This window comes from Mus pahari, chromosome 9 (genome assembly GCF_900095145.1).
Source record: "Mus pahari chromosome 9, PAHARI_EIJ_v1.1, whole genome shotgun sequence".
Taxonomy (NCBI): Eukaryota; Metazoa; Chordata; class Mammalia; order Rodentia; family Muridae; genus Mus; species Mus pahari.
The window spans coordinates 66,279,383-66,293,412 of record NC_034598.1 but is presented as its reverse complement, the minus strand read 5'-3'; the positions used below and the strand labels follow the sequence as shown (position 1 = coordinate 66,293,412).

At 38.2% G+C, this 14,030-nt stretch overlaps 1 protein-coding gene across 1 annotated transcript in view; it reads right to left on the bottom strand.

The window, feature by feature from the left end:
• Positions 1-14,030, bottom strand: part of Nav3 (neuron navigator 3) — a 319,139-nt gene that overhangs the window by 131,631 nt on the left and 173,478 nt on the right. The window contains exons 10-12 of the mRNA XM_029542029.1: positions 11,230-11,338; positions 10,248-10,631; positions 3,242-3,361 (exon numbers count right to left, since the gene is read on the bottom strand). Coding sequence (XP_029397889.1) covers positions 3,242-3,361; positions 10,248-10,631; positions 11,230-11,338 — 613 coding nt within the window. The remainder of the gene's footprint in view (positions 1-3,241; positions 3,362-10,247; positions 10,632-11,229; positions 11,339-14,030) is intronic.

The following is a 14,030-nucleotide window of genomic DNA, read 5'->3' as shown; positions in this document are numbered from 1 at the left end:
ACACACACACACACACACATATATATATATATATATATATATATATATATATATATATATATGCATGAGAACCTGGTGCATGCCCTTGCAGGTCCCGTGCTTCAGTCTCTGTGAGCTCGTACACACCTTGCTCAACTGACTCAGAGGACCATACTTTCCTGGTGTCCTCCATTCCCTCTTACACCAAACTTTTCTATGCTTCCTTCTTCTCCTTCTCCCAATATCTTTGGATCTCTCCTAGGATATGTGTCAGAATATCTTAAGACTTTGTAAAGTACCTGTTTAAGGTACACTGGTTACTTGTCAGTCTTTCTTTATACACTTGCTGTCTAATTTATTAGCAGAGAGAGCTCTTGAACTTCTCCGTCTGTCTTCATTGACTATTCATGTTCTTTAATCCCAGTGACAGAGGATCCGGAGCTAGGACAGGTTTACACAGAAAGCAGAGGAACTATCATGGCTTGAAACAATATGATCCTTTAAACACATCATTGCTAGTTGATGAAACCCCTGTTTTTCAAGAAGGGCATTCATTTTCAATTTAGTATCAAGAGGTATGTAGCTACTCTTTACTGTCTACTCATATCTTAAGCATAAGTATTAAAAAAGGAAGCTACAGGATTTACCATAAATGACTTGGGGGCTAGAAAGATGGCCTAATGGTTAAGAGCACTGTTTTTAATTCCAGAGACCTGAGTTCAGTTCCCAGCAGCCATGTGTGGCTCACAGTCATCGGTAATTCCAATTGTAAGGGATCTGCTACTCTTCTCTGATACAGAGACATGCAGACAAAATACCCATACACATAAAATAAGTGAGTATGTAAGTAAAGAGATAAGTATTAAAGAATAATTTGAATACAATGTTTTGCTAATTCCAGTCAGATGGATCTGCTGTTATTTCAGTATATTTTACTTACATAGAACTTTTTATAAAACCTAAAAATTACAAGTACCACTGAGTTGGGAAAAAAAAGTATAACTTAAACAGAAGGATTTTTAGTTTTTTTCTATCATTCTCTATAACATGTGAAAACTGTTATGTGATGGTTTGTATATGTTTGGCCCAGGCAACGGCACTATTAGAAGGTGTGACCCTGTTGGGGGAGGAGAGTCACTGTGGACATGGGCTCTAAGACTCTCATTCTAGCTGCCTGGAAGTGAATCTTCTGCTAAAAGCCTTCAGATGAAGGTGTAAAACTCTCAAATCCTCCTGCACCATGCCTGCCTGGATGCTGCCACATTCCTGCCTTGATGATTCTGGACTGAACCTCTGAACCTGTAAGCCAGCCCCAATTAAATGCTGTTCTTTTAAGAGTTGCCTTGGTCATGGTGTCTATTCACAGCAGCAAAATCCTATCTAAGACAGGTAGTATGAGGATATTTCTAGTATTTTCCTTTTGAAGCCACTTTTCTCAAGTGGTACTCTGGTCCAGGTTCTACCCACTGTGTGTGGGGGGGTACTCAATGTTTTGCAGGACCAAATTTATTATATAATTGTTTGGATTTATCTGTTGCTATGAAATTCATCAGCTAGAATGCAGTATGAGCCTTAAAACTAAAGAAACATGTTGGTTTCTTTTTAATTCTTTCTAACCCAAAGTCACTATTGTTTTGATTCTTGGGTTATTCCAGCACCAGTATCGATACCTTTAGCATTTTCCACTGCTAAGTAGCAATAATACAGGGAATTAGGCCTATTATGTAGCCCATACTTTCAATGTCTTTCCCTGTAATCTCTGTCTCCTCCCACATAATCCATTCCCTTTCCATAATATGAAGTGCCTGGAATCTTGCCTCATCTCATTTGCTTACCATACAAAGAACGCCCTTCTTCTATCCAAATGACTTACATACACTCAATGAATTGATTAGCTATGTTCATTCACCAAATCAGCTTCTGTTAAAGCCTCAACACATGACGACTGTGACATTGTCTGCACTGATCAATACCTATTGTAAGGAAGATAGAAAGTGTTCGGGAAGAAGTATACCTTGATTTACTATGATAATACTTCTCCTAGAACATGACCTTGAGCAGAGACAGCTGGCAAAAAAGGCAAAGGATTCAGCAAAGAACACCCCAGGTCCAAAAGCAACAAGACAAATATCAGAGTCAGAAATTAGTTTAGATTGTTCAAAGGATGGGGAAATGTCCAGGACTTGGGAATAAAGTTAGGACAAAAGCCAGTGAGCAAATATATTTAAAAAGAAATTCAGACTGGAGAGGGGGAGAAAACATTTCCTAACATAGCTACATACTTCCCATGTACACATAAGAATGTATACACACATACACACAGAAAGACTCTACAGGCTGGGTAAATAGGCACATGTAGATTAATGAGCTTAGATGGCTTTTCCACTTAACATGATTTAAAGTATTGATGGAGCATGGATCAGAAGTGATACTGAAAACTAGTATCAGACTTCACTACCTACCCTTTGGGTATAGCTATAAATTGTGCACATGATTATTTCATAATGTAGATAGATTAGTTTTAAGATATTAGTCAAAATACTCAATTAAAGGAGTATTCTATGTACTGTTACTTAGCAATAGAAATGAGCGATGTCTTCTTATTCAATAAAATTAAAGATTTGGAGTGAAAAGCTAAATAAATCAGGGTCAGAAATACATTTTATATTAGTTGACTTAGATACTGATCTCGCAAAATGATCATCCTGATAAAAGCCAGCAGAACAGTTCTAGGAACATATGTCTGATATGTGCACTCATGCACACACACACACACACACACACACACACACACACACACACACCCTTAAAGACCTAGAGATAATGGAGAATAAGATGTTAGCCTAGAGCAAGAGCTGCATGTCTTCAAAGAACTCTCATGAGAAACATCAAGCTTATTGTACTTATTGTAATTGATGGTCTGAAATACATTTTTATACTTGTATAATTTGCCTCCAGTTAAATTCAAATGCATCTGAATTGACAGAAAAACATTAACAATGTTTGTTTCTTTTCAATTAGAAAAATGAACATATGCTGCTATAGTTTCTCTTATAGATACAATTTCTCTTTAAGTGTTTTCTATCACTGATATATTTGTTCAGAATTACAGAGCTAATGTGGTCTAGCAAATGGAACTGCCTTTTTTTTTTTTTTCAAAACATTGCAAAGTAGAAGTTGTAGTTGACACTGGAGATCTGTTGTGACCTTACTTATGAAATAGCTTTGTGCAAATCAGCATCTTCTATGCTGATGGGATTACCTGTCTGCATCCACTGTCACATCATGAACTCCTCTCTGTATGACATCTCTGGAAGTTGCTGTGTCTGGTACTCTGTTAAGACTTCTGGTATATAGGTTGAGCCCACCATCTGTCATATACCTGAAAAGAATTGCCAACACAACATTAATCAACAAAAAGTGAAATGACCTTATCCACATGACTTAAGAAAACTACTGTGCTGGGAATTTTCAATAAATACTCAAAATCAACTCTATTACACCATTTTATATATAGATACTCTCACAAGAAAGTAAATTTTATTTTCAGTTTCATTTTAAAAAATCAATATTCTTTACTATAATAGGTCAGTAGCTTTTTATAAAAATTGTTAGACTTACATGCCCACGTACAAACACCCACACAGATACACAGATACTACTCACACATACATGCCATGATAGACATGCATTCCATACACACACACACACACACACGCTTGTGTGTGTATGCATACACACATACACACAGATACACATACATAAATACCACAGACACACACTAAATACATAAATGTAAACCCTTGTCTAAACTGCTAGATTAAAAGGCCAAGAAAGTGTTCAAATTACAAAATAGGTAAAAGCTTTCTTGAAAGAACTTGAGTAGCACAGGAAATAACTACAAGAAATGACCAAGAAAATGCTGTGTGGAGAATAACAATCCATGGGACATGAAAGTGGAACACAGTGATTGCGTTGTAGGGTTACAACTGCAATGGCCTAGGCAGAGTCAGAGAAGAAGTGTAGGCGACAGTGGAAGGGAATCAACTAAATCAACGAAAACTAAATATTCACTATTCACAAAAGTGTCATAAGAAAACTAGGTACTTTGTACACTAATTAAAATAATAAATTTTCAAAAAGGCATTTTGTGGCATTATTGTGTATGTTGAATAAATTTAGTTTGTTTGTTTATTGACTGACTGATTGATTGATTGATTGGCAGGGTCTCATTCTGAAGCCACTCCTGAACTAGAACTCACTATGTAGTCCAAGGTAAGCTCCATCTCATGGTGATACTCCTGCATCAGCTCCCTGAATAGAATTATAAGTATGATGTACTATCCCTAGCTTTTAGTTGCTTTAAAAATCTTGGCGTTGGTTTCTAATCTTTTCTCTTTTGTTTCCATAATGTTAACCTTGATTCTTTATCTATAGTGCTGCTATGGACAGGCTGCGTGGTCTCTGAAAGTATTTCAATTATCTATGACTCAAATTCGTCAGCTACAAAACTGAAATGATAGCAATGATAAGCTTATCTCTGATTAGGTTGAGTTAGCAATGCTGATAATAACATGTGGGATAGAGGTATAAATATAGATATATATTGATAGAGATATGTTTGTATATGTCTATGTATATATTTGTATATATATGATGTATATGATGTGTATGAGGAAAGTGATGTATATGATGTACATGATATGCATGATGTGTATGAGGTATGTGATGTGTATGATGTATATGATGTATATGATGTGGTGTATATGATATGCATGATAAATATGGTGTGTACAATGTATGTGACGTATATGATGTGTATGATATAGATGATATAGATATAGAAGTACAATTGTATTCACAATTGTATATGGTGTGTGTGGGTGTGTGTGTGTGTGTGTGTGTGAAGAGCACTGCCTGTCATAGAATGGTACTGTGTGACTGAAGCCTAGTTGGCAGCTATTTGTTCTATGAATGCTTCTCTAGTAACACAAAATGGCTAATATCTTAAAGATGAAATTGGTGAGTCAATGAGGGGGACGTGGGTTCAGAAGAATGACACACTCGGGTTTTAGAGCCTTTCAGTTGCTGTATCCATGTCAATCATCCTAAGTTTTTAGGAGATTTGAAGAAGTGTAGCAGGACCAATTTACTTCATTTCATATTTTCAATTTTTGTCCCTTAGAAGTCATACTTTATTTTCATTTTCAGTCAAATGACTCAATTACTATTTTAACTTTCAGTCACATGCACATAACTATTTATGACTATGTATCCAAAGATAACTTCAATTTCCACTCAATTGAAATATGTAACTTTTCTCTCAATTTCTCCTTTTTGACTTCAGAGATGTGCTCTTTCAACTCATTATGAGTCCCTTCCTCTGACTAATTTCTAATTACTGACAGCTTCAGATTCTCAAGGGTGTGAAGTCATTTCAAAAGAAGAAGTCTGAGATAAGCCTCTGCATGCTTCAAGAAATTTTGAATTCTGAGAATGCCAACTAAGTAGCTTTATCATTTTCTATCCAGAGTACATGAAAAAATGCAATGTCATTCTCATTTGCATAACATTCCTTGTGTTATTGCAAAAAAAAAAAAAAAAGCTAAATTAAACATTTTCTTTTTTATTGTCCCTATTGAGCTTTTTGTTTCTCTAATCAGCAAAACATCCTTGGAAAATTGTGAAGAACAAGCGAATTTGTGATTCCTTTTTAAATGAAATGTAGCAATAGTTTTCATATGACTTATAGGAAGTATTATCCAATTAAAACTTTCCTGGTGTACCTCTGACCTTCTCATCTGTCCCACATTTAAATTCTACATTGAAATATCAAAAGTGGCATATGCATACTCTGGCAAGTGGTCTTCCACATAATATCCTCCAATCAACCTCTAGTTCAGACGAGCCACATATCATGTAGGGGCTAGAGACCAAAACTGTGCCCTGCTTTAAAAGTCAGTCGCCTCTACACCACTATGGGTAAGAGACTTCAAGCTCATCTCCGCCATCAGAGGGAAGAGCAAAATGCTGACCATTTCCCAGTGAACTTTTGATACACCTTCCATACATGAAACATGTAGATCCCAGATGCACATATAACAGACTTCCTAAGAAAGATGGGTAGAGATGAAATGAAAGAGACCAGAAGTCTGAATCAAGTTTCAAGTGAAAAATAAAACAAATCAAGTAGGACACAGGATCTAAAAACATTGCTTGCCCTCTGTATAGGACTTAGTAGATGGACAGCCAGTTGTCATCAAATTAGTTTCCTTTTCCTCCAAGGCACACAGAGGAGCCCTGCTTTCTTGCCTCCTGCAGGGAGCTGCTGCCACAAAGGCACTCTGGATGAGTGCAAGCAGAAGTCAATTGCAAACCTTTCAGGCCTGGCTAAATATTCTTCCACTGTTTGTCCCCATATATTTTGCCATTTGCCTGGTGAATGGTAATGGTCAGGGTAATACTAGAATCCTGAATAGGCAAGAGCAGAACTATCAAACTTCTAATTCTCTAAGTGACTGTGGTTTATACTCCCCATGTGAAGATCAAAGTCACGAGGAAGAGAGACAATAAAAGGAATCAGAGGATAAAGGCATCGACTGCTAAGGTTGAGTTGGATTCCCAGGACTCACTTTGGTGGTAGAGCAGAAGCTGACTCCTATAAGTTGTCCTCTGACCTCCATATGTGTCCCATGGCATTTGTTTACCCACAGACATGCCCACATGCTCACACCCCAAAATAAATAGGTAGAATGTAATGAAAGAAAACAGGACAGATTTTCATGAAGAGTTTAGATTTCTCTAAGCACAAATGAGTGCTAATGAATATAATGAAAAGTCTGGTCCTATGGGTTGGGTACTTATAATATCTATCATATGCAGAACTCAGTTGTTTATATGTGTATGTATTTGTGCATGTGTGTCTGCACATGTACATATTTATGTCTAAATATATATGTGTACTATTAACTCATTGAAAAATGAGTACTTGAATTCATTGTTTTTAATAGCTGAATAGTATTCCATTGTGTAATTGTACTACGTTTTCTGTATCCATTCCTCTGTTGAGGGACATCTGGATTCTTTCCAGCTTCTGGCTATTGTAAATAAGACTGCTATGAACATAGTGGAGCATGTGTCCTTTTTACATGCCAACAAGTGCTTGCTGACAGGAGCCTGATATAGCTGTCTCCTGGGAGGCTCTGCCAGTGCATGACATACAGAGGTGGATGCTCTCAGCCAATCATTGAACTGAGCACGGGGTCCCCAATGGAGGAGCTAGAGAAAGGTCCAAAGGAGCTGAAGGAGCTTGTAGTCCTATAGGAGGAACAACAATATGAACAAACCAGTATCCCCAGAGCTCCCAGGGACAAAACCATCAACCAAAGAGTACACATGGAGGGATCCCATGGCTCCAGCCGCATATATAGCAGAAGATGGCCTTCTGGGACATCACTGGTAGTGAAGGCCTGATGCCCCTGTACAGGGGAATGCCAGGACAGGGGAGCAGGAGTGGGTGGGTTGGTAAGTAGGGGGAGAGGAGATAGGATAGGGGGTTTTCTGAGGGGAAACCAGGAAAGGGGATTTGAAATTTAAATAAAGAAAATATCTAATTAAAAAAAAAGAAAAATGGGCACTTATGTAGATGCAAAATTCCTAGCATGTGAGCTCCATGTGGTCAAGCATTGTGTGTCTATTGTTCATGATTGTACGTTCTCAGTGCTCAGAATGCTCTTTAGCAAATAAGACAAACTCAAGAGAAACTTTGGAATAGACACACACACACACGTATGTTCAGATGCACTCATATAAACATAGATATGTATATACACCCACTCAAAATGTAGCTTGCTACATTTTTTCCCCTCGGAATTCTTTTCCCTCTAGTGTTCAAGCCCACGATTTCTAGTATTCTCTACATGCACGCTTCTTTTACATTTTCTACCAAGTTTTCATTGTGGGGGGTATCTAGCCTGTGTTTCAAACTCTGTACTCTCTCTCCACTCCGTTTTCTCTAACGGTACACTCCTCTGACTCCTGTGCTTATAGGGTAGGTAATTAGGTTTCCTTCGGTTTGGGACCTTTTATGTTCCCTTAAGAAAAGTTCCTCATTGTGTTCGATTTTTCATCAGTGCCCTTTAAACACTTTCTAGTCCTTACCACTACCAATGACATTGCCATACTTCTGGTCACGTGACCGTGAGCCTGAGCTCTTAACCATAGTTTCTGAAATCTAACTCTGGGTCCTCACTTCATTTGCCTGATTTTCCTGAAGTAGTCTTTGCAAAATCATCAAAGTTTCCACATCTTATTTATATTCCACATCCTATTTATATTCAAAACCTGAATAGAGTATACAGCTCGACTTCTTTACGTCATGACTTCAAGACAGGCCACAGTAGCTCTATTTGTTACATCTCACCTTTAAATGTCCCCCCTTCCATGCTTCTCAGTCAACAGAAATGCTATCAAATGCCATCTCATCCAATGCCCCTCTGGTTATGAAAATAACACACTGGCAAACATAATGAATGGGTTATACCCTTTCTGCTCATCTTCCAGACTTCTCTTATAAGCTTTATTTTTAAATGTATTTGACTCATCTTTGGCTATTTCGTTCAGGAACCATAACTAATATGCTTTCTTATTCAGTTCTCTCTGCATCACATCGGAGTTAAACACTTTCTCCTTACTCTGCACTCTAGGCTGTATAGACCATTCGTAGTTACCCATGCATTGTACCATGGGTGTCCTCTGGTTTTGGATATAAACTGCTCTTCAATTATTCTGCCAATAGCAAGCTAAACATTTTACATTAATGTTGTGTGCTTAGACTCTGGGCTGTTTCCCAAGTCTCATGTTTTAAGTGCTCCTTGTCTGTGGTTGGTGCTATTTTAGGGGGACTGTGGGAGCAGGTGAGGCCTAACTCGTAGAAGTGGATGGACAGAGGCAAGTCTTTGAGGGTTATAATCTGGACTCTGGGTTAGGAAACTCTATGCTTCCTCTTCAAAAGTGATGTGAGGGGGATCCTAAGTTTGTGCTTTGGTACATACCTTGAATCCTAGAATTCAGGAAGCAAAGGTATAGGACATTGTCATGAGGACATGGTTAGTGTTGGGTAATCTGGGGCTATATGAAGAATAAATAAATAATAATAAAAAACTACCTAAAAATGGGATAGAGGGAGACAGGAATACAGAAGCAAGAAAGAGTCCACTGTAATTGAAGGTTGGTAGATAATAGGAAGTGGTGAAAATGATATCAGTAATTACAAGAGTCCTGTTTCTTTTATTGTATTTATTCATTCTCTCTGTCTCTGTGCATGCATGTGTGTGCATATGTGTGTGCACATTTCATAGCATATGTGTGGTGATCAGAGGTTAATGTATAGGAGTTGATTCTCTCCTCCGCCAAGACACCAGGCATTGAGCTCAGATCATCAAGGAATGGTGGAAAGTGTGTTTACCTGCTTGGCCATCTCGCCAACCCTGGATTAGTTTTAATAGAATGTCCCATTGCTTCCAAAGCTCATCCTTGATATGGAATATAATAGCAAGAAGAAAAAAATACTATAATATTTTAAAGTTTGAAACCACCAACAGAGAACCAATCAATCTAAACTTTCAACTCTGGGGCTGAAGAGATAGCTTGAAGATAAATAAGTCCATTGCCAAAGATGATGATCTGAATTAGATCCCTGGTACCCCATAGTAGAAGGATTTCCAAACTCCACATGTTTGCCATTGTATACATATGCCCACACATAGACACATACAACATAAATGAATAAAATGTATTAAAAACTTTAAAAATCCTTCAATTCTGATTTTCTCTGCAACTTGATTTAAACCATGCCACAAATTATTTGTTCCTTAAAGCTGTTAGAGGCAGCCAGATCTGAAACAGAAACTCAGAAAAACTCCTCCTGTCTCCTTCCTACACCCTTAGTAACTATAAAATCTGTTACTTAGGAACATGTAAAACTACTATGAAAAATGAAGGCCATATGCACTTCTTTAGACCAAATTTTCAACCTTCCTAGTTTGTAATCTTTTAATATAGTTTTCCATGTTATGGTGAAATAATAAAATTATTAATAATAAAATTATTTTCATTGTTACTTCATAACTGTAATTTTGCTACTGTTATAAATCATAAACACCTGTTTTTTACCATGATCTTAAGTCACCCTGGAATATCTTGGAATGTACAACAGACTCACATGCCCCTCCTACCCCAACAATGCAGCTCTTCTCAGGGCTACTTACCCACTGTTGATATCATCTGCTCTCAGACTCTTCCCAAGGATATCACCATCACTCATGTATCCACCAACATCCACTTCAGAAGACACATCCAGGTCACTGCTTGCTTTCTCGCTCATATCTATTTGTGACATATTTCCCAGACGCGAGACAGCAGCTCTGCGAAGAGGTGTGGTATACATAAACCTGGAGGGATCCGTGTGGATGAATCGGCTGGTACCGCTTCGAGAATATCCAGCACCCATGGAGGGGGCATCTCCAGCCTGTAGACGAGGGCACGCTTGACCCAGTCTCCATGTCATGGGGGTCGGTCGGCTTGTCAGGTTGGGGATAGCCCTTCCATTCACTTCAGTTGTCACAGTTGTATCAAAGGTTGTCTCCAGGGTGCTGTCAAACAAAACGGAGACATAGATATTCTCTGGTTTCCTAAGGACACAGACCAAGATGCGATACCACAGGAAAAGCTTGAGTTGCATGTGTATGGCTAGAAGCTCATCAGTTTCATGAAAGTGAACATCTCTGCTTGTGTCAAAATGTGGGAAGTCACAGTTTCTGGAAGTGATTGCTTTAGAAAGAAAAGCTACCGATACATACAGATTATTTGAGCATTGTTTGACTCTTGAAAAGCAAAACATATTAAGTTTCTCAGACCAGTGCAGGGAGTTAGCAGTGGGCATGCCTACATGGATCTCTGCCAGCTTCTTCCAATGGTATGGAAGACATGAAACTATATCACTAGAATCGGTTGTAGTTGACCAGTTAACTCAGCCTAACAAGAAAGTTCTGTAGAAGACAAAATGGAAAGAAAAACTAAACACCAGACATCTCTCAGCTTAAGGAGTATTGATAACTGATTGCCGTGTACAAATGAAAAAAAAAAAAACAGGAAACAATGCTAAATATATTCTCAATAATTATAAGAGGATCCGATGTTCACATTGGCAGTTTTCTTTATTCCTCTAATGACAGGCAGAACTGTGAGTACCTGTGGCTTATCTGGGTCCCTCGAAGACTGGACATTGTCTCTTCCAAGTTCTGCCTCAGATCTGCTATGTTCTTGACTGTGCGCATTCTCCGAGCTTCAGGGTCCTCACCTGGAAATGGAGATGTGAAATTAGTCACAGCATGGTCTCTGTTCAAATGCAATTGTTTATACCAATGAGCAATATGAACCCCTGTATTTAAAAGCAAAAAAGACAGGTAGGAAATTGCAGATGACACCTGTCATCTGAAAGTTGTCATTCTTTTTACAATAGTAACATATTTAATATCACAAATAAAAATTCTGAAGCAGTTCTAACACAATAATACTCGTGAGTCTACTTCTCATCAGAGTCATTATAATATTTGAGAAATTTAGAAATACAGTGCACAGCACTTGTTGCCACTGGACTGGCTTGCTTTTAAAATTTATAATTATTTGGATCTGCTTACTTCAACAATTATCCATTTTCAAGCACATTCAAAGTTGCTGAGATGACCTTCCTTAACGATAAACGTGAGTGAAAAGTGCTGAGAGGCCTTTTTCTCATAGGTTCTTTTCTGAATCTCTTATTAGACTCATGGAATGAGATTCTCTTTACTTTTAATTACCTCTACATTTTGCATAGGAAACTAAAACATCCACATGGTGACATCACAGCTTAACCAGGGACCCAGGTACCTAAACCCAAACACACCTTCCTAGTAGTCATAAAACAAGTAGTTCTGAGAGCATGGTAACTGCAGACAATTCCACATGAACACCCACCTTTTGTGTGCAGAAGAATGACTTAAACAATGTTTAGAGTTATGCAGTACTTCCTAGCCCAGCACATTTGAAGCTGGTGAGTCCTGATAGGAATAACATGGGGTTAGCCACAGAAGGAGGGTAGGCTGAGGGGGTAGGGAACTTAAGAAAAATATAAAAAGGAAAGAAAAACATAAAAGAATGGGAAATGAAGAAGAGAGGAAAAAAGTTAAGGATATAAACTCCTTTGGATAAAATGCCCAAGAGTGATAGAGTTGGATGTTGAAGATCTATTTCCAATTTCCCAAGGAAATGTTACCCTGCGTCCTTAGTGCCTACACAAGTTTTGTTCCCCCAGCAGCAATGGAAGAGTTTCCCCCTTGCCCCCTTTTCATGCTTTCTAGTTAGCATGGGCTGTCACTGGTTTTACTGTGGATCTTGACCACTCTGACGTGGGACAGGATCAAATTTCAAACTGGTTTTGAGTTGTATCTCCCTGATGACTAAGGAACAGAGTTGGATGGGTGGGAAGATTCTAGGATTATCTGCGAGGAGGCAGGAGAATAAAAATCAAGATCAGAATATATTGTATAAATTTTAAAAATGGAGGGAAGGAAAGGAGAGAGAAAAGAAGGCATAAATGGATTAAGAGGAACAAGCAATGGAAAGAAGAAGGAGGAAGCAAAGGATGGGAGAGTTTAGAAGAAGAACCAAGAGAAAGTGGAAAGAGATGAGAAGCAGGAGAATATATTACATTACATTATAAAAACTCATCAGGCAGATAAGTCAAAATGCATATACATACACTTCATTTTAACACTTTATGTACAAGTTCATATTACTAATACTTCCTTAGCATTTATCAACCAGAATTCAAAAATAAAATTCACACGTCAATTCAGATCTGTAATTATAGTTTAGAGTTGTTGGGGGGTGGAGCACCTCACAATCCCTGTATGGAATGGATCTATGTCTCACATGGGACGTGTGCACCAACTTCACTTCCATCCTCAATACTGGAAACTCTACACTTCCCTCCTACCGTCATTCTACAGGACCAATGATGAAAATAGTTTTAGGAAGTGAACCACCACTGGTCCCCGTAAGTTCCATTCAGTGATTCCAGCAGTTCTAAAAAGCAACTTAAAAAAATGAATACTATTCAATAGCACCACTCAAATATCAAGACTCCTGTCGGGACTTCTGATGGTTCTTCAAAGGTCTGTCTTTTTTTTTTTTTTTTTTTTTTTTTTGGTATTTTCTTTATTTACATTTCAAATGCTATCCTGAAAGTTCCCTATACCCTCCCCCCCCCGCCCCTGCTCCCCGACCCACACACTCCCACTTCTTGGCCCTGGCATTCCCCTGTACTGGGGCATATATAGTTTACAAGACCAAGGGGCNTCTCTTCCCAATGATGGCCGAATAGGCCATCTTCTGCTACCTATGCAGCTAGAGACTCAACGGTCTGTCTTAGCCAAACATTACTGCTTTGTTCCTTACCACTCAGCATGGATGTCTGTCCATACAACCTCTAGTCTGGCCCAGCATGCAAACTTGTTCCTACTCCTTTATAAGTGTTTTGTACAGTTAAATTACACTTAATAACAGCATTATTATTCCAAACTGAGGTTGTATTGGATTGCTTTGTTAAAAGAAACATAGTTTAACAAATATAAAAATATAAGATGGGATGGCATTCCTGTGGCATAAACTTCTCCACATGCATCTAAACCGTGTAATCTCTAATCCCATAGATTAACTTCCTCAGAAAGTAGGACTGTTTCTAAGATCCAAGCCATCAACCACATCCTCTCTGGAAATTGAAGGCATGATTCTCATTAATAGGACACAGTCCATGAGAAACAACTACTGAGATGTTCCTTTTCCACTTCCAAGTCATCTGCCACAATGTTGGGGAATAAAAAGAAGGCTGGCAGAGAAAAATTTAAAGAGCGACAGAAGACTATAATAACAGCCAAAAGGAAGGCAGGAACAGCAAAATGGGATAAAACGGTGAACACGTTTTTTGTTGTTTTTACTTATTTATTTACTTT